Genomic DNA, 17,756 nt, shown 5'->3' with positions numbered 1-17,756 from the left:
TAAAGAAAGAAAAAAAAGAAAAAATACAAGAGATACTAAAAATTAAAAAACGTATGTGTTTTATTTCACCATTTGAACGTGACTTGTCTCAGAATATGCCCTGAATGGCCATGATATCTTTATTTTTATTACTATTATTACTATACTTAAAACTTGAAAACTTGATCGGCAAGTTGACTGACAGCACGAGGCTTATCGTAACCTAATTCAATCAAATTCTATACATCCAAGTCAGTATATTTATATGTAATTTTCAACTATTTGTATTTACCTCGGTCATGGCTTTCACCATAGGCAAAGGACCACAAAGCAACATCTTGACATCACTAGCAGGGGGAGGGCACTGCTCCTTGATCATGGCAGCATTGACAAAGCCAGAACCTTGTGTCCAGTTAGGAGGAGGAGTGTTCAAAACGTGATATACAGTAATATTATCATGTTTGGCGGCAAGCCCATCTAATTCCTCGCGAAGTAAAATATCTTCCTCACTTACATTACCGAAAATAAGGCTGACCTTGGTTTTGTCTGCAGGGTTCTTGCAAATAGCATGAATAATCTAGGATTTAAAAGAGATGAGATTTATTGCTGTTCGGCATTATACAATTTATTATTTCTTTACCTGGAGCATGGGGGTGATACCAGTACCACCAGCAATCATACCGATAGCTCTACACATATTAGGAGTATAGTTGAAGTTACCCTTGGGGCCTCTAACAGCCATTTCATCCCCAATCTTGAGCTCACTGAACTTTCTAGAAATGTTACCAAGAGGATAGGACTAAGAAAAAGACAGTAGTTAGAGGTTATGTATGACAGGATCAGTAACTAACCTACCTTGATAAGCAAATCGAAATGACCAAGATCATCATCAGAAGTTGTGGGTGTATAACTACGAGAAACCTGTTTACCATTAATCTCTGCCATAACGGATACATGTTGACCAATAGGAAGACCCAAACAAGCATCTTTACGAGGCAAGGCGAAACGATAACTAACACTCTGATGAATATATGCTCATAAACTTGATGATGACATTAAAAAAACTTACATTGCTGTGTTATGAGAAATGACAATCTTCTCAGCTAATTTAAAGTTTTTGAACACCTTGGCATCTAATACCTCGCCTAATTATCACATGTCAGTTTTGAAAACTTTTTTTTTTCTTCTTCTAAAGTTTAGCTTACTCTTTTTATTTACAAAAAAATAAGCAGTTCCGGCTGCAAGAACAACAGGGATTAAATAAGGTAAAAGGCTTTGAACGGAGTCCATGTTGGAGGGAAATGCAGACAAAAGAGAAAGAGAGAAGAAAAAAAAAATTAAAAAGGGACAAGCTTTGGGGTAGAGAGCCCAAACTCAACGAATTGGCGCATGTGACTTCTAAAATTTCCAACGACCTGCTCTCAACATTGGACGCATTCTCAACAAATAATAACCAGCGCCATATGCAGCGCCACCAAGATGTGCCGCACTATCAACAATACCGTTCTATCATATTTATTAGATTTTAGTGCTTATCAGATTGAAAAAAAAAAGATTACTTACATGTAATGTTGAAGCTTTGTAAATGTCATAAGCAGCAAACAATCCAACAACGGCAATAGCTGGCATTGGGATTATAAAGAACACTAAAAAGGTTGCTCTCGGGACTAATGGAAAAAAATTAATACTAATTCTATATTACAAATTGGATACTTACAGGCACATGCATATAATGTAGTGATACCCATGACGGAGCCTAACAAAAGACGTTAAACATTTTTCGTATTTAGATGTCCCAAGCTATACCTGAAGCCCCTAAAGAACCAAGAAATAAACTGTTGTCCCTTTGCTGTCTATATCCTTTTTCTAACATGGGCTTAATATACTTTCTATAACCAACACCTACAAGGGAAGCAGTGATACCAGCACCGGCATAAAGCAATAAGAAACGTGAAGCCCCAATAAATTCAATAACACCTTGTCCCATAGTATAGAGTACAAACATATTCAAACCAAGGTGATCCAATGATTTATGCGAGAAAGCACTTGTGAGCAAAGTGTGAATTCTGCCATTCTCAATATGACTTGGGGAACACATGAAGTTTTTGACCATAAAGTTGAGCCTGGAATCATCCCCAAAAGTTTTATATGTATTGATCGAGTATTGCCATAAGCCGAATACACCTACGTTAGTACCAATAACTGTCCATAATACTGCATTGGGAGGCAGGTTGTTAATTTTGGTTCCAAATTGATTGAATGGGTTTTTTTGTGATTTCAAGGCACTTGACAATGAACCTTCCTTGTTGTTGTAGTAGTGAGGTCGAATATAACTACGCGTAGCCAGTCTCGTTATCTTGGGGATATTCTCCAGGGTTAGTTTACGAACGCCTCTTGCAGTTGAAAACATGGTCAAGTCAGTTAAGAACAAAAAAGAATTTTGGGTCGCGGTTGAAAATTTAACTGTGCTCAAATTTCATATGATCTTTTTACATGTAACAATCATACAGTTTACGCCGTATAGAATGTAGAGGAAGCTATTCAGACAATGGGATATTTTTTTGGTACATATGCTTAAAGTTGGTCACAAGCCAGACCATATAACTAAAAATCGAGGATGACTACAGTCTCGTTTATTTTGCATCTGGCATATTTTTAATATGTATTACCATTCTATATTTGTCTTTGTGGTCAGTTACAAAAACTTGCCATTTAAGCTCTTTTCAATCATGGCAGGTTTTTATAATAAATATTTTTACAGAAAACTAGCATACGAGAAACAGGAAAATAAACCTGAAAAAACTTGATGACTTTTGCCATGAACAAACCCTTGCTGGTGAAAAATGACATCGAAATGCGTTCATTCATGCGGGCGAGGTGTGTTGCATACGCAAGAAGATCCGGTTGGTAAGTTGCAAGGGACACAAGGGTACCACCGATGTAACTTTTCTTTGGAATTGAGGGAGAGAGGGTCCAAAAAAATGGATGATTTATGAGTACTTGTTATTGTCAATAATTGATGCATTCTTAAGATACCATCTGTTGATGGCTGTCTAGTCTTATAGACGACCTAACACCAAGAGGAATGCTAGCATGTGCAAGCATGGTTGTTTGTTTAAGCGATTTTGTCCAGCTATCCATTTATGCTTGAATATGTATAAATAAATGCTGGAGTTGGTTACTTTTCTTCTTTTCTTTTACAACTTGATATTGAACAATATATCACAACCCCAGTTTTATAAACATCAGCGACTTTCACTTAAAATTAGGAGTGATATCAAAGTCCCAAAAGCATTGCTAGGACTTTAACTTCATATGACCTTTAAATGTCATCCGTACTAGGTATAACCAAAGCTTAACTCTGTAAGCCTTCATAGTTCTACAGAAAGATTTCCATGAAGGGATCTTTTTTTGTTTGTACAAGGTTACACTGTTCCGAAAGATAGATTCAACTTTCAGAGTAACATTTCACACACACACACACAAAATGTTCCTAAACAGTATCTTTCAAAACATTGTATATTTACTTGCGAAGATCCTAAGAAATATATGAATGATCTGATTAAAAACACCCCTCACTTTCCTAACACTACGCCTAATACCTATAAAAAGATAAATAAAAATCAAACACGTCTCCTTACCTAATTTAAAAAGTCAAAATTAAAGCAGCTCAGGCGGCTTTTAAGCCCAGCTACAAAGCTGCAGATATGATTATTAGATCTGCCAATATATATATATATATATATATATATCATACAACAATGATTCTAAATTGTTGTTAATGGAAACTGTTTTTGATATCCGTTTAAAATATGCGCTTGCTTGGACAGGATATAATTTTATGTTGCTGAAACGAATTTTTAGAGTGTGAAAGATGTCATCCACGGTACCACAACATTTGAAGCTCATGATTATTTGCATTGTAATCATTTGTAAGCTCATCTCGTTACCCTCGTTATAAAATCAGAATAAAAGCGCGTAATGAATTACGTAACATAGAATAAGCACACCTTCATCATCAAAAGGAGGGAGATTCATTGTTCTGAGAGTGCTATTTTCATTATTGTATTGCAAGAAATTTCTACTGGCTAGGACATCATTTACAGCAGTCACTTGTTTACTTTAAGTGTCGTTTTTTTTTTCCTTCATTTAATCTTTTTTTTCATCTTTTTCTTTCACTTTCTATTTTTCCTATCAAACTATAATAAAAGACAAATGGAAGATAATCATAACCAGAAAATCGGGTTTTTAAGTGAAGGTGAAACTGGTAGTGCTGGTGTTCTTGTTTCGACACTAGTCAAAGTGACCGAGCAATTTTTAGCTACGGTTAATTCATTAAATCAAGTTTCTGATATAAAATCCAGACAAGACAAACTTGTTTCAGTTATGGAACATTACGATAGGTTGAACATGGTTGTTAGGGTGCTGAAGTTAACATATCCCGTGCTTTTGGAAAACCATAATGAAAAAGAGACGATCAATTCTGCTATCAGAAGTACTTCGGCTTCTGCCATCAATTCACTTTCAAAAATCAAAGAACATCAACAACAATTGGTACAAAATGATACACTACAACTTACAAATACTGCGCAGATTCAGCAACAGCATATAATTCAAAGAGACACACCGGTTTCTGTGAATGACAGTCCACCGGATCAGCAGCAAGTACTTATCCAACCCCCATTAAATCATCAATTACAAACAGTTCAAGATACTTCATTAAGCCAGCAACATCAAGTAGTTAAAGGAAATCCATTAAACCAACAACCACTAGTCATTACCGAAAATATATTAGGCTACTCGCAAGAGGCGATTAAAAAAAAATCGTTGGATCGTCCACAACGACTAATCAAAAAGAACCCATTGGACCATCAACAAGTGATTCAAAATAACCAACAGGATGGTAAAATAAACGTACTCGGTCCAAGAAAGATACATCCATCAAAAGACATTCAGTCTTCTAGAGACCGTCATACTCAAAAAGATATTGAATCCCATCAACCCTTGCAAGCCCAGAACTCTCAAATGGTCGGAAGAGCACAACGACAAACAGTGTCTGTACCAAAAGAGCCAGATTATATGGAGATTGATTCCGCTCCAGCAACTAAAGTAAACGCGGAATCAATCAATATTTCGTCAAACGTATTTTTGGATCAATTTGAAAATACGGCACGTACATTTGCTGCACAAAATAAAATGGAACTGTCAGATGTGTGGGAGTCATTGTTCGTTCATGCTTTACCGCAAGACAAAATAAAATGGGCAGAAAATACCATTTTACACAGGTCGCTTAATTGGAATACAGCTCGCAAATATTATTTGAAAGCTTTTCCTGATATCCATGTGCAAACACCTTTCAAACAGTTTAACCATAACGAACCTCAAACTGATCCTTCTATGTCAGCTACCCAAGCTGCTACTCGTGTTTACCATCCAGTCACGCCTGTGTTGCAAGGTACGATGGACGAGAAAAAACGGATGACAGAGAGACATACACTTTACGCGGAACGATTGTTATCGTTGGAAATGAAGAGTCATGATACTATTCACGATTATAACAAAAAATTCCATCGATATTCAATCGTTGCTTGCATGAATCTTAATGATGCGTCTCTCTCTAAACGTTACATTACTTCTCTAGTTCCAAAATATCGCTTACTGGTTGAAAAGGCCTTAGCGAATAAACCACCAGCTGGCCTCATTGAAACCATGAAATTTGCTGAGAGGCTAATTCAAGCGCAGGGAATCGAGCATAAAAAAATACAAGGACAGGTGTGTTGGAAACATCCTAATCAAAAAAAGCGTACGAGCCCAGATGATAACTTAATGCCATACAAAAGGTCCTCTTGTGCGTAGACACTTTGAAATTACAAACGTATCTCTCTCCCCCCCCCCTCCTCCTCCTCCTTCTCTTTTACACACACACACACATACAACACTGCTTTCTTCGTATTATTACTTTTCCAGTACCCACCCACACCCTTTTAGATAGTGCGTATACCTATTTTTTGCACTTGAATAAAATCCCTCTGTACAAAGACAACATCATTATCGGTAAAACGTATAGTCTTTTTTTTTTGTCTAATTTTGGCCGGAAAATTAGGATGTCTAACTAAATATGGTGAGGTACATGACGAATTTATTGAATCTACCCTGTCGAAAATAGGTAAACATTACATCAAAATGATTCATTTGCGTTCTGACAGAAATTTCAAGGCTACGCCATCTGATAAATACCCCCCCCCCTTCCCCGTCCCCCCTCAGAAAGCTTTCCAAAAGAGAGAGAAAACTGCCAGCCCGGTTTGCAAATACAACATCCGATCAATACGGATATGAAGATACAAAAATTAAATTGAGTTAATAAAATGGCAAGATCGAATGACTTTATTTTGGACCGAATTAAAAAAAGAAATATTATAAACCATGTTTGCTATCACAGTATATGTAGAACACTATTTTATGAACTGAAGGCAATGCAGTAATTGATTTAAACAAAGTGTACCACCAAGATAAACTCATGCAATGCGAGCGCCATTATTGGTTTAAAACAATATTTCTTGGTATCACCTAAAAAAAAAGTTAGTTACAGGAACGGACAAACAACATTAGTTGTAAACAAATTTTTGTTCAGCCGAAGATCTTGAATGCGATGGGTAGTGTTACCTTTATCTATGTTACAATGATAAATGACAATAGATAACAGGTGTGTGTCACAAAAAGATAACAGTTGTGAAAACATTTGTAGAATTTTAATCGCCATTAATGATGAAAGGGGTATATAAGTTTTTGGCTTAATTACATTTTAAGCAATCCGTCGGTACACCGTATGCATTTGACGAATCGCACTTAACTTATGTATTCCCAGTATGTAGATAATTGTGGTGAAGTAGACTAATGCAAAAAAAAGACTGTTGTAAATTAGGAAATATATAGGTTACATTTATAACTATCGTGTGACTTGAGCATAGGTTATCACTTACCGGATTGTTATCCAATAAATACAAACAGTATTTTCAACCACTTTATTAGCTATGTATTTAAATAGGGTAAATACTCTTAATGTTTTCCCCAATATTAAAAGAATTATATAATATGATTTTCGTGATGGAAGAGTTCGAAAGTAGCCTTTTGTTTTCCTATAAATCAAGCTATCATTGATATATTACAGAGACGATATAGAATGAGACATACGCGACACAAGAAAAAAATAATTTTCATGTGGCAATCTTGCTCAATGAATTTAAACCATGACAGTTCAATTGTAAGATAAGCATTATAACCTGAATAAATGCTATTTGTGATTAAGACTTTTAGCTATTCGATGTATACCAAGGGTTCACTTACATCGAGATAGCTTACGGATGAGGTTCCGTGATTCCTTTAGATCAGGAACTAAAATCTCCCCGAGAGTTTCTTTTCAATTTCTCATAAATAATATTAGAAACACTAACTCTTCGTCCTTTATATTTTAAGGTTGTCTTCTTTTCTTGATTAATTTACTGATTTAGAGCAGTATTAATACTCATTTATTGATAAAGATCTGTTTTGTTCATAACATAATATGCCACGTATGCGCTCTTTCGACCAGGATCTGAAAAAACAAGGACGAAAGCAGCTATTGACATTATTTTTAAAATCATGGATTTAAAGTTTGACACGATCTTTCTCGAGCTTCTCGAGAACATTTCTTGTGAAAGAAATTCTACAGGTGTAGCCATCAGTATAAAAACTGTTTAAAAACATGCATCATTTTATTCTTGGTAAGTTATGTAGTTCTTCAAGACTATTTGATAAAGTACAATAGATTGAAATATGCTTAATCAGTTATACTTCCTTTTTTTTTATAGTGCTATTTAGATTTAAAGTTCACCTTCTAATACCCAATTTCATAAAGTTAAATGAATTATAAAACGACGTATGTAAAATGCAAAGTTTGTTTCATTATTCCTCTTTAGGAAGTTGGGATTTGGAAAAAGCGCAAACAAGCGAGGTTGCTTTGGTCGGCGTATTTGTCCGCGAGGACGGACCGGTTGTACTGATTGTACAGCTTGAACTATTTGAACAGCTTTTACCGGGAGTTGCTCTTGTAGTTGTAGCGTCTATATAGCCTGCTGTAATTGGATATTAACCTGTTCGTAGAACTGAAGGATGTAATTCATCGTGGGTAGCACTGAGAACGGGCATTTGGTTACTTTTGGTAACTTTATTGTTTTTTATGAATCATAAAAAGACAATAAGGGTCCGTCTATAATATTCATCTCCAATAACGCATCTCTAAGGTCATATGTGACTATTTGCTATTTGCATTGCTTTATTATTGATGAAGGTGAATCCAGGATGGAACAACTGACCACCCTCCCCAGTATGTGATGATACAGGAGTTTGTCTTTTTGGATCGTTCCTGACGACCCGACTTTCGGCTTGTTATTATTATATCCTCAATATCGTTAAAAACCTTTGTCCGAAAAATATTTTCATATGTCTGAAAGCATTTTTGAGTCTGTTCGAAAATATTTTTCATCTGTAAGGTAAGTAACCATGGTGTCATGGAAAGAAAGACTTCCTTTTAAATTGCCGACAATGGACTGTTCTTTTGTCGAAGGAAAGCCACAGAAACATTTAGCATAAAAGTTTTATTTTTCTTGTTCAAATAAAAATACACAATGGCTAAGACTAAGGTAATTAACAGTGAAATCCCCAAGGATCGGTAAATTCCTAATTTTTATGCTCTTAGGCAGAAACAAAAACAAATGATAAGCCCGTAGCTGCTAAAAAGACAGGCAATGTCAAAAAAACAAACAAAAAGACAGTAACGAAGGTCACCCACAAGAGACGTGTCAAGGGAACTTCCGAAGTAGATAACCCTAAATATGCTAATTTGGTATGAGACTTAACGAGGATTGAAATGGGATTGGGTTCTGACTTTTGTTACAGGATTTCATGTTAAATTTAGTTGAATCAGCATCAAAGAAAGAAGACGAAAAAGTAGAAAAAAAATTGGCAAAGAAGGCTCATGTAGCAAAGATAATCGAGGAAAAGGACGCAAAGAAAGACCTGAAAGCTGAAGAGAAAAAGGAAAAGTTAGAAAAGGTAAAGCAGGCCTACCTTGAAGCGCAAAAGAAGAAAAAGTCTGAGGCTAGAAAGCAAAAATCAAAAGCTAAGGCTCAGGCTGCTCGTGAAAAATTCCAACCTCCTGTAAGTACACTAATCAATTGTCTACATTAAATGGTTTAACTCAATATTATGTATTAGGCACCTGAAAAGAAGAAGGTGAGATTCGGATAGATTTAATAGAATCAATAAAAACCTTTGCTTTTACGTAATTTTTATATCTTTGTTTGTAACACGATTGGCATCATATAATGCCAACAGCTTTGTGTCACCTCATTATTACTTAATACCTTCATAGGATCGAGAAGGCAAGAAATGTGGGCATATATTTAATCTGAAAAAACTCCGTTTAAATTAAAAATACTTTTTTTTTTTTTGTATGAAAGAGACTAGATCTTTATTGTTTAAAGTCAACAATTCGAATCGCAAATATTATTGGACCGGACAATTGAGTGACTGTGGAATAATGGGTACGGGGATGGGAATTAATGTAAGGGTGGAGCGAAGGAGATGATGTGGGATATTTTTGGGTTTTTAGCTTTTGTTATTTTTTTGATTTTTTATATTTTTGGAAATGTCCATGTCCTCTTCTTGTTCTATGAGTAACGAAGCGATTGTTTGCTGAGTGCGTTTGACAGTGGTCTCTACGTGAAATGTAATGTCGCGGAAAATTTCGTTGAGGTGTGATAGCCATATCGAGTGGATAGTCGAGCCTAGCAGTTGTATGAAGTTGCAGTGAGGGAGTGTGGTGATTGTGCCTTGATATTTGAGCTGAAAAATGCTTTGTAAAATAATGGCTTGTTGTTCTGGTTTGGATAAATCTTGTAGTTGGTTGAAAGCAAGTAATATAGAAGCCCATACGGACCATCGTTGGGGACAGGTGACGAAAACGTGTTCTGCATTTGCGAGTATGTTTGGGCAGATATCACAATTGGGACTGTTATGGATATCAGGGAAGACTCGATGGAGGAAGGATTTGACAGGAGCTTTGTTGTGGACCAAGCGGTACCATATATTGCGTGATGTTGGATGGAGGCTGGTCTTCCAGAATTTTGTCCAGGCTGTGTTTGTAGGGTGACTGTTGGATGGAGCTGAAGTGAGAGATTGTCCCGTCATGAGTTGTCGTACCAATCGGTTGATATTAATCCTGATTCCTGCAAATTGTTTGATGCTGTCGTAGAAGGAGGTCAACATATGATGTACTATGGGAGACAGGTCTAGGTGTGATTGTTCAGGTAGTATCGGGTTGTCTGTGTTAAATGTATTTCCAGGGGACAAGCATTGACGAATAAAGAATAAATTTAACATTATGTTGTTTTGATCCAGTAGTCGGAAAAAGTGTCTGGCCAAAGTAGGATGTTGTGTGAGTGCGGAATAGGGTTTGCGAATAATTTGCGTGTTACTTTCGTCTATGCTGAATAGTTGATGTGCAAACATCTTTTGAATTCCGGGTTTGATGAAGGAGTCTTCGGTAGTTGTTGTGTTGGTGTGAATCCAGATGGATGAGAGGGGGAGTTGAAGGCAGGTGTGTTTGTTGATCTGAAGGCTGGTCAGGTTTCTTGGAATGGAATCGACAGCTTGGAAGATAGTGCTAAATGGGCTATAATGATTAGTGAGGGAGGTAGCCCGATATTTTGTTAAGAGCAATGGCAGGTGATGGTGTGTTAAATCCCCGTTGTAGGATCGCAGTCCAAATTTGAGGAGAGTGTACACGTCTTTTGGGCAGTCAGTGTTGGAGCCATAACCTTCTAAAAGGGGTTTTAACCAACGCCACTGAAAGACCCTTTGTTGAAGGCCGATGTTTAGGATCCCGAGTCCTCCTTGTGATCGTGGTTTTTGAAGAATCGACAATTTGAGTTTTGGAAACATTCGAAACATAAGGAATTGGTATCCAATCGATTGAATTTTGGCTATCTGGGCTTTAGTCATGGGAAATAGCCGAATAACATGCCATAATGTTGAGTAGATTAAAGAGTTTAAAACAGTAGCTCGTCCACGAATTGACAGTTGTCGTTGTTTGTGGATGTTGCATGCCTGTTGAATCTTATCGATTAAGATGTCAGCATAATGATTGCGTTGACTGGTTGAGAAACAGAGTTGGTAACCCAAGTAACGCAGTGGAGCTGTCGAGTATTGGGAGTGCCACTTAGTGATGTTGTGGTTCAGTAAGAATTGTGTCCAAGCCTCAGAAGGTTTACCATTGAGTGCAAAAGCTTCGGTTTTATCATAATTCAGTTTGGCATTGGAGGCTTCGCTGTAGAGGGCGTAGGTCTCTTGAAGAATGTGGAAGTCCGAGTGATTTTTAAGGAAAACTAATGTATCATCGGCGTAGACACAGAGTCGCAAAGGTTTGGGGATCAAGGCCGTTTCATTATTTAGTGTATAAGTAGAAGTAGGCGATGTACTATCCGGTGGTGTTGGCGTGAACGGTAACCCGGAATAATCGGGGTGTTTTGTTATTGATTTCAGGAATGGATCGAATGCCAAGTTGAACAGGAGGGGTGAGATCGGATCGCCTTGTCGTAATCCTCGGTTTTGTTGAATGGCTGGTGAAAGGTGGCCATTAATATTGACCTGAATGGAAGTGTTAAAAAATAGCCCGGTAATGGTATTAATAAGGGTCTGGGGATATCCAAAAGCTAATAGGGTGGCGCGTAAATAGTCTGATGATACCCTATCGTATCCTTTTTCTTGGTCGAGTAGAAGTCCAATACAGTGGTAGCTCTCATCATCCGGTGTTATCTGATGTTTGACGTGTTCAACGGCTAGTTGAAGGGTAAGTCCATGATCACCAATGAAACGTCCTGGCATAAAACCTAGTTGTTGTGGGCTAAGGATGTCGGCTGCTGAGTCCATCATGCGCGAATTGATCAATCGAGTAAATATTTTGCTATCTGTATTAATGAGCGCAATTGGGCGCCAGCATTTTAGTTGAGTGAGATCACCTTTCTTGGGTAGTAGGATCATCGATGTTTTCAACCAACTGTCCGGAAAAATTGATTTTGTCAACGCTTCATTAAAGATGATGACACAAAGGTTGCTAAAATAAGTGTCAGCAAGGATAAGTTTTAAAATTTCGTACGGTATAGAGTCCAAACCCGGGCTGCTTTTGCCAGGAGATCGTTTGGCACCTTCTAGAATTTCCTCTATCGTGATTGGAAGGAGTAATCCTGCAGCAGTATCTTTGGTTATTTTACAATCTTCAGTAATGTGAGATAAGATAGCATTAACAGATGAGGGATTGATCGGATCCGGGTTAAACAAATCTTGGTAGTAAATTCTAACAGACTCCTGAATGTCTTTGTCATTATGGCATAGCTCCCCGGATATCGGATGGTGTACTGCTTTCATGCTACGTTGTTGTTCCCGTTGGGATATCGTACGCTTGAGGTATCCAGCTGAAATTTCTCCTTGTTCCCGCCAGTGTTTACCAGCCCGAATTGCATCGACTTCGGCCACTTCCTTTTGTAATATTCCTAACTGTTGTTCAACGGTTGGTAAAAGTTGGTTAAGGATGGCGGGACAATTTGCATGTTTAACGATGAGCGTGGACCGTCGAGTTTGCAGTCTAGCGATTTGTTTTTCACGCCATTGACAGTAGTGTCGGCTAAAGCTCTGACAGAACTTTCTTACCTTTCTTTTCATAGCGTCCCATTCCTTCTGAGGGGAATTAAGAGGGCCGTGAGTGGTAGAAGGGTTCAAATCTTGTAGTAGTGTAGATAATTGTTCGACGAAACGTTTGTTCTTGACCAGTGCCGGGTTCGCTCGATATATACCTTTACCGTGTTTTTTGCTCACCATGATTAGATCAATGGATAGCAGAGCATGATCTGTCCAGTTAGTGTTAATAAATTTCACCCCAGATGCGGTGATACTGCTTTTGATTGCAGGAGACGCAAAAATGTAATCAATGGTTGTGCGTGAAGTTCCCCGGCTGAATGTTATTTGTGGATTGTCAACAGAGAATACTTCACTTATATCATCTGAATTGATGCAGTCATAAAGTTGTTGGCTGAGGATCCGTTTCCACGACGCTATAGGGTGGGGAGTGGGTGAATTCGAAGATCGATATGATGAGTAATGATGATAGTTAAAATCACCGACAATTAAGAAGTTAGAATACTTAGTATAATGTGCTATATCTATTTCATCTTTGAATAGAGGCAGTTCTATAAGATCACTATAAAACTGTTTCTTGGGTCCCGACTGACTAGGGGCATACAGGTTGAGTAAAAAGATCGGCTCAAAGTGATGATTGATGTGGTGGACTTTAACAAAAACTGCATGTTTACTGAGGGTGATGAAAATGGGTGTGATTCGAATGTTTGGATTGAGGCTAACGATACCGACGTGTTGTGTCCAAGTTGAATCTTTAGCTTGTAGTTCCATAATTAAGGAATCTATTACATTGTTGTCTTCAGTTCGGACTTCTTGAAAGTTGAGTATATCGTATTTTAGGGATCGAAGATAGCGGGTGAATTTCCGTCGAGTAGTTGGATCTGATGTTGAGGCTAAGCTACGACAGTTGATGGATCCGATTTTTAATTTATTGGATTTAAATGTAGTTGGTGTCGGTTGATTGTGAGCGATGTTAGGCTGACTGGTTTGGTTAGTAGTCAAAGGCATAGGTATATTAGTAAACATAGAGATGTCAGTAGTCATAGGAGTTTCATAGGTAGGCATAGGGTTAGTGGTATCAATTAATGTACTCATTTATTGACGGGGGGCTGGTTGACCGACACCAGGCGAGGAGTTGTTGCTTGTTTCTTCTTCAATATCCATTTGTTCGTCAGTTTGTGGAGGTACTTGAGTATGTTCTCTTGTACTAAATCCTGAGCGAGGTCGGTTGGCTGTGTCGGAATTATTCGTCTCGTGGGCGTTGTTAGGTGAACCATGGTATTCGTTGCCCATGGTAGTCTCTAATAGTACTTGTTGTGCTTGTGTTTCAGTGATCCATCCCTGATTTACAAACGTTCGTGCTACTGATCTGCGAAGGTAGCTTCTAATAAATTTCAAGCCCCTGATGAGTCGTGTTTGATGAAATTCAATAGCCTTTACTGCACGTTCATCAGCTGTAAGTTGACTTAAGGAGATGTCGTTAACATGTTCAGCTGCGATTGGGTTAAAATTTGCAATAGGCGTGATGGTAGATTTCATTAAGATGGAGTTTAATTCATTTTGATAGCTGTGATGGATCAAAATTGCCACAACTCCACGAGCTGGATAGTGAATGTCAAGAATGCGACCGTTATCGATTCCCATGGTTCGCAATTTTTGACGGAACTCCTTGATGCGAATTCGATATTTGTTAGGTAAGTATAAGTAAAGGAAAGTATCGGAAGATGTTTGTGCAGCAGGAGCTTCAAAGATACGGGCGGCTGCTTTACGTTGCTTAACCGTAACTCGCTTACGAGAATTGTTCAGTGGGACCGGCTTCTTTGCCATGTCTGCGAAGGAGGTCTTAGAATGTACGTTTTTATTATCACTACTAGCTTTAGTGCTATTGTGACCAGTGGTCGATTGTTTTGCCGAGTAATTAGTGTCTGAATACTTAGAAGCATTGCTGCCAAAACTATTAAGAAAAGTTTCAGGGACATTAAAATCAAAATTTCCAGCACGTCGAGTGCCAGAAAGTTTTTGTTCTAGTGCAGTTATACGAGCATTAGAAAGTTTTAGTTCCTGACGGAGTGTTAAATTTTCTTTTGTAGACACTTCGAAAAGGGCAACAAGTCGATTCATCTGAGCTTGTAGGTCCAAAGCCCATTTGGGTGTATCATTATCGTTTAAAGAAGGATTATGAGGTACCTCAGGTAGACTACTCTGGGATAGAAAATCATTTGACGTATCTCCAAATTGGAAATTGTTTCGTAATGATGAACCATCCTTGTCTAGGGAGTGAGATGAGAGATCGTCAGGGGAGCTGACTCCGTGGGTCGTGGCAGAAGTTAAGTGGATTGCAGGAAGCGTGTTGTTTTCCATCGTGTTGTGGAGGATATGGGATTGAGAGGGATGGCTTATGGTGGAGGAGTTTTTACCAATGTATTTCTTATGGCGTGTAATGTTGTCGTCAAACAGTTTTACAATGGTGGAGGCAGCGAAAGGACGTTTGGTTGCTGGATTGCAGATTAGAGATGATGTTTCAACGGCTGTAGCAGTGTTAGCGGGAGGGCCTGTAAGTCGTTTATGGTTCTCAGGTGAGGCTGAAGATTCCTGAGAATCTGTACTCAATGAGCAGTTATGGTGAATGTCTTTCGAGGCCGGAAGGATACTTTTTGGTCGTCGAATGTGAATCAGGATTGGCTGAGGGGTCTCTGTTGATGCTTTAGTTGACGGGATTGTTATAATAACTTGATATCTTTGTGTCGTACAAAACAATAGTTTTTGTACGGAGGGAAAGATGTACGTAAATTAAAAATACTATTTCTGGTAAAGCTAAAAAATAACGTAAAGAACATGTCATGATTTTCGTTTAGATAAGGTTTTTATTTACAAAATGGCAGACTGAGCCTTCTTTACTCGTCTTTTGCGAAGGGTGCCATTGGCTACTTTTTCTTGGCGAGTCACTCTTCTTGATCTCATTTCTGTATGTCTGTTACGATATGAATCAACTGCTCGTTGAATGAGACCACGTCTACCACAAAGTTGGTCTTGATTTAACCAGCATAATTGCCATCCTAATTTGTTACAGCTAGTTTCATATTCCCATCGATTACCATCGTATTCTTCCCTGGTCACATTTGCTCTGGGATAAATTGCATTTTGAGTTCGGAAATCTTGAGGAATATTTTCTAAATTTACGCTATTCACATCTGTTCGAACTGTATATTCTTTTACAAGTCGATCGTGAGAATATAAAAATGTTATGTGTTCAACTCCTCCGATGATGCGTGCGATAGGCTCATGGGCAGTTAAAGAGACAACAGATGCAACAGAGGGATGTGAAGATGCTCTACGGCGATAAGGTCGTGGCGCTTGATAATCTGACGAAGATTTGCGACGATTAGAACAACAGGATGGGGGTGAAGATATACTGCTATTTGGTGAATTATTTTCAGATGTTATAGATGATGGAGGAGTAATTTCGCGAGAATATGGATTAACATAAACAGCATTGTTCATGGTCATAAATGATAAAGGATCTTGATGTTGATAACCAACTTGTTGTATAGGATTTAATGGCCATTCTTCTTTTATAGGTGCTGCTGATGGGATATTGTCATTCCAAGGTCCAAACAGGTTATCAAAAGTTGAATTTATTAGGCCATTTGGCTCTTGTTGGGGTTCTGTTGACCATATGCTCGGATCAACAAGACTTGACATGTCAACTCCTTCAGTGCCCCACATCAATGGCTGTGTTTGATTGATATAATCAGACCACGCAAGCAGCGCTTGATTGTTATCGCCGTCGAATGTTTCTTGTTTAATGTCCACTCTGTGTACCGGTGTGTTTAAGGCATCCATTACTAAATAAATGTGGTTATAGTAAAGGGAATAATTAAAGAGGAGAGATCTAAAGAAAAAAAAGGAAGAAGAAAGAAAATGATTTGTAAATTACGACTACTTTTTTTTATACCATATTCTAATTGAACAGTCCATACAAAATGAGCCTGAAACATTAGTGGCGATTAAAAAAACTAGAACATTTGCAGATTGCCAGCTGCCGGTTGGATGAGCTCATAGTTTTGTCTTTTTTTATGTCATCAGAATAAATAAACTAGTGATTTTTTTCTATAGCGAATAGAGTCGTAATAATAAATGCTTCTTTCTGCACGCATTCTACAATGTAAATTCGGATCCCGATATTCCGGCAATGTCACTTTTGCCCGCTTAAGCCGACTCTAGCATAAGTGTTTTCCCCTCATCAGCCTGGTACTGCACGAATGAACTACTCGAAAAAATTCATGCATGTCTGTGTTTCACGATCTAGATGTAGACTCATTCCGGTTTTAAAAAAAGTCTATTCTTTGATTCAGATGATGCTGGTCGTCTATAACAACGAGCATAAAGACGAATTTCGGACTCTCCCTACACATTGATCCATGCGCATAGTTTTCTTTGAAAATCCACCATAAAGCCACATAATACAATTTTATAATTCCAACATTCCCAGATTCCCAGATTCATATAACTTTATTATCTTCATGCAGTAGAGTTTGGATAGGATCTAGATTAAGATTTTCAAAAAAAAAAAAATCTTAAACCGACTCAAATTGTGGAATATGGCCAGTATTTTTATTCGATTTAATCATTGTATATAAGCCGGCCGGGTTCATGTAGATATGCACCGCATTTACCAAACTTGTTTTTACATCGGGGTCTGAAAAACATTTAGTAAAGCTGTAAGACCTGTCATAAGCTAATTCGAGACAACAATACTTAAGTCGTTGTACTTAAAATGATGGATCAAGTAGGATTTGTAAAAAAACCACAAATACATAAATCTTAACGAGACAGCTAAAAACGATGGTAATAAAAAGCCTAGATTAAGCTCGTTCAACTTTTTACCCGCCGAGTTTTACCGACGTGTAACGAATTCTAGGAAATCTGACATTTGACACTAAAACATTAAGGGAATATTGCTGTAGCAATGTTGATCATTGTTATGTCCATACAAGATAAGCATTATGTGATAATAAATGCTGACTGATAGAAGATTTAGGTCATGA

The 17,756-nt window shown here is 37.8% G+C and overlaps 5 protein-coding genes across 5 annotated transcripts; 1 reads left to right on the top strand and 4 right to left on the bottom strand.

Moving 5' to 3' along the window:
* Positions 1–83: 83 nt before the first annotated feature.
* Positions 84–1,296, bottom strand: EV154DRAFT_511991 (uncharacterized protein). The gene is made up of 6 exons (XM_051601874.1): positions 1,185–1,296; positions 1,049–1,124; positions 835–991; positions 620–778; positions 272–556; positions 84–218 (listed from the first exon to the last, which is right to left on the bottom strand). Exons 1-6 carry the CDS (start codon positions 1,267–1,269, stop codon positions 147–149), a joined length of 834 nt encoding a protein of 277 aa, XP_051456665.1. The 5' UTR covers positions 1,270–1,296; the 3' UTR covers positions 84–146.
* Positions 1,108–2,422, bottom strand: EV154DRAFT_255140 (uncharacterized protein). The gene is made up of 4 exons (XM_051594626.1): positions 1,786–2,422; positions 1,697–1,735; positions 1,185–1,646; positions 1,108–1,124 (listed from the first exon to the last, which is right to left on the bottom strand). Exons 1-3 carry the CDS (start codon positions 2,387–2,389, stop codon positions 1,498–1,500), a joined length of 792 nt encoding a protein of 263 aa, XP_051456664.1. The 5' UTR covers positions 2,390–2,422; the 3' UTR covers positions 1,108–1,124; positions 1,185–1,497.
* A 1,724-nt stretch (positions 2,423–4,146) lies between these two features.
* On the top strand, positions 4,147–5,974 carry EV154DRAFT_511989 (uncharacterized protein). Its single transcript, XM_051601873.1, has one exon. It carries the CDS (start codon positions 4,195–4,197, stop codon positions 5,833–5,835), a length of 1,641 nt encoding a protein of 546 aa, XP_051456663.1. The 5' UTR covers positions 4,147–4,194; the 3' UTR covers positions 5,836–5,974.
* A 587-nt stretch (positions 5,975–6,561) lies between these two features.
* EV154DRAFT_552428 (uncharacterized protein) lies at positions 6,562–7,697 on the bottom strand (the record flags this gene model as incomplete). Its single annotated transcript, XM_051605054.1, has 4 exons — positions 6,562–6,887; positions 6,960–7,008; positions 7,324–7,392; positions 7,565–7,697. 4 exons carry the CDS (start codon positions 7,695–7,697, stop codon positions 6,782–6,784), a joined length of 357 nt encoding a protein of 118 aa, XP_051456662.1. The 3' UTR covers positions 6,562–6,781.
* Positions 7,698–15,552: 7,855 nt separating this feature from the next.
* EV154DRAFT_511982 (uncharacterized protein) lies at positions 15,553–16,592 on the bottom strand. The gene has a single exon (XM_051601872.1). The coding sequence runs from the start codon at positions 16,549–16,551 to the stop codon at positions 15,577–15,579; it is 975 nt and encodes a 324-aa protein (XP_051456661.1). The 5' UTR covers positions 16,552–16,592; the 3' UTR covers positions 15,553–15,576.
* Positions 16,593–17,756: the final 1,164 nt, after the last annotated feature.

The sequence above is a fragment of the Mucor mucedo genome (genome assembly GCF_025094135.1).
Source record: "Mucor mucedo strain NRRL 3635 chromosome Unknown EV154scaffold_58, whole genome shotgun sequence".
NCBI classification, from domain to species: Eukaryota; Fungi; Mucoromycota; class Mucoromycetes; order Mucorales; family Mucoraceae; genus Mucor; species Mucor mucedo.
The sequence above is the reverse complement of the archived record's forward strand: the minus strand, read 5'-3'. Positions and strand labels throughout refer to the sequence as shown.

Bases quoted from the DNA above. Each gene is read 5' to 3' on its own strand.
- EV154DRAFT_255140 (XM_051594626.1), bottom strand. From the start codon at position 2,389: ATGTTTTCAACTGCAAGAGGCGTTCGTAAACTAACCCTGGAGAATATC. The intron at 1,736-1,785 runs GTATAGCTTGGG...GTCTTTTGTTAG, and splicing joins TGGTTCTTTAGGGGCTTCAG to GCTCCGTCATGGGTATCACT. The intron at 1,647-1,696 runs GTAAGTATCCAA...TTTTTCCATTAG, and splicing joins TACATTATATGCATGTGCCT to TCCCGAGAGCAACCTTTTTA.
- EV154DRAFT_511982 (XM_051601872.1), bottom strand. From the start codon at position 16,551: ATGGATGCCTTAAACACACCGGTACACAGAGTGGACATTAAACAAGAA.
- EV154DRAFT_511989 (XM_051601873.1), top strand. From the start codon at position 4,195: ATGGAAGATAATCATAACCAGAAAATCGGGTTTTTAAGTGAAGGTGAA.
- EV154DRAFT_511991 (XM_051601874.1), bottom strand. From the start codon at position 1,269: ATGGACTCCGTTCAAAGCCTTTTACCTTATTTAATCCCTGTTGTTCTT. The intron at 1,125-1,184 runs GTAAGCTAAACT...TGTGATAATTAG, and splicing joins TTTTTTTGTAAATAAAAAGA to GCGAGGTATTAGATGCCAAG. The intron at 557-619 runs GTAAAGAAATAA...TTTAAATCCTAG, and splicing joins GTATCACCCCCATGCTCCAG to ATTATTCATGCTATTTGCAA.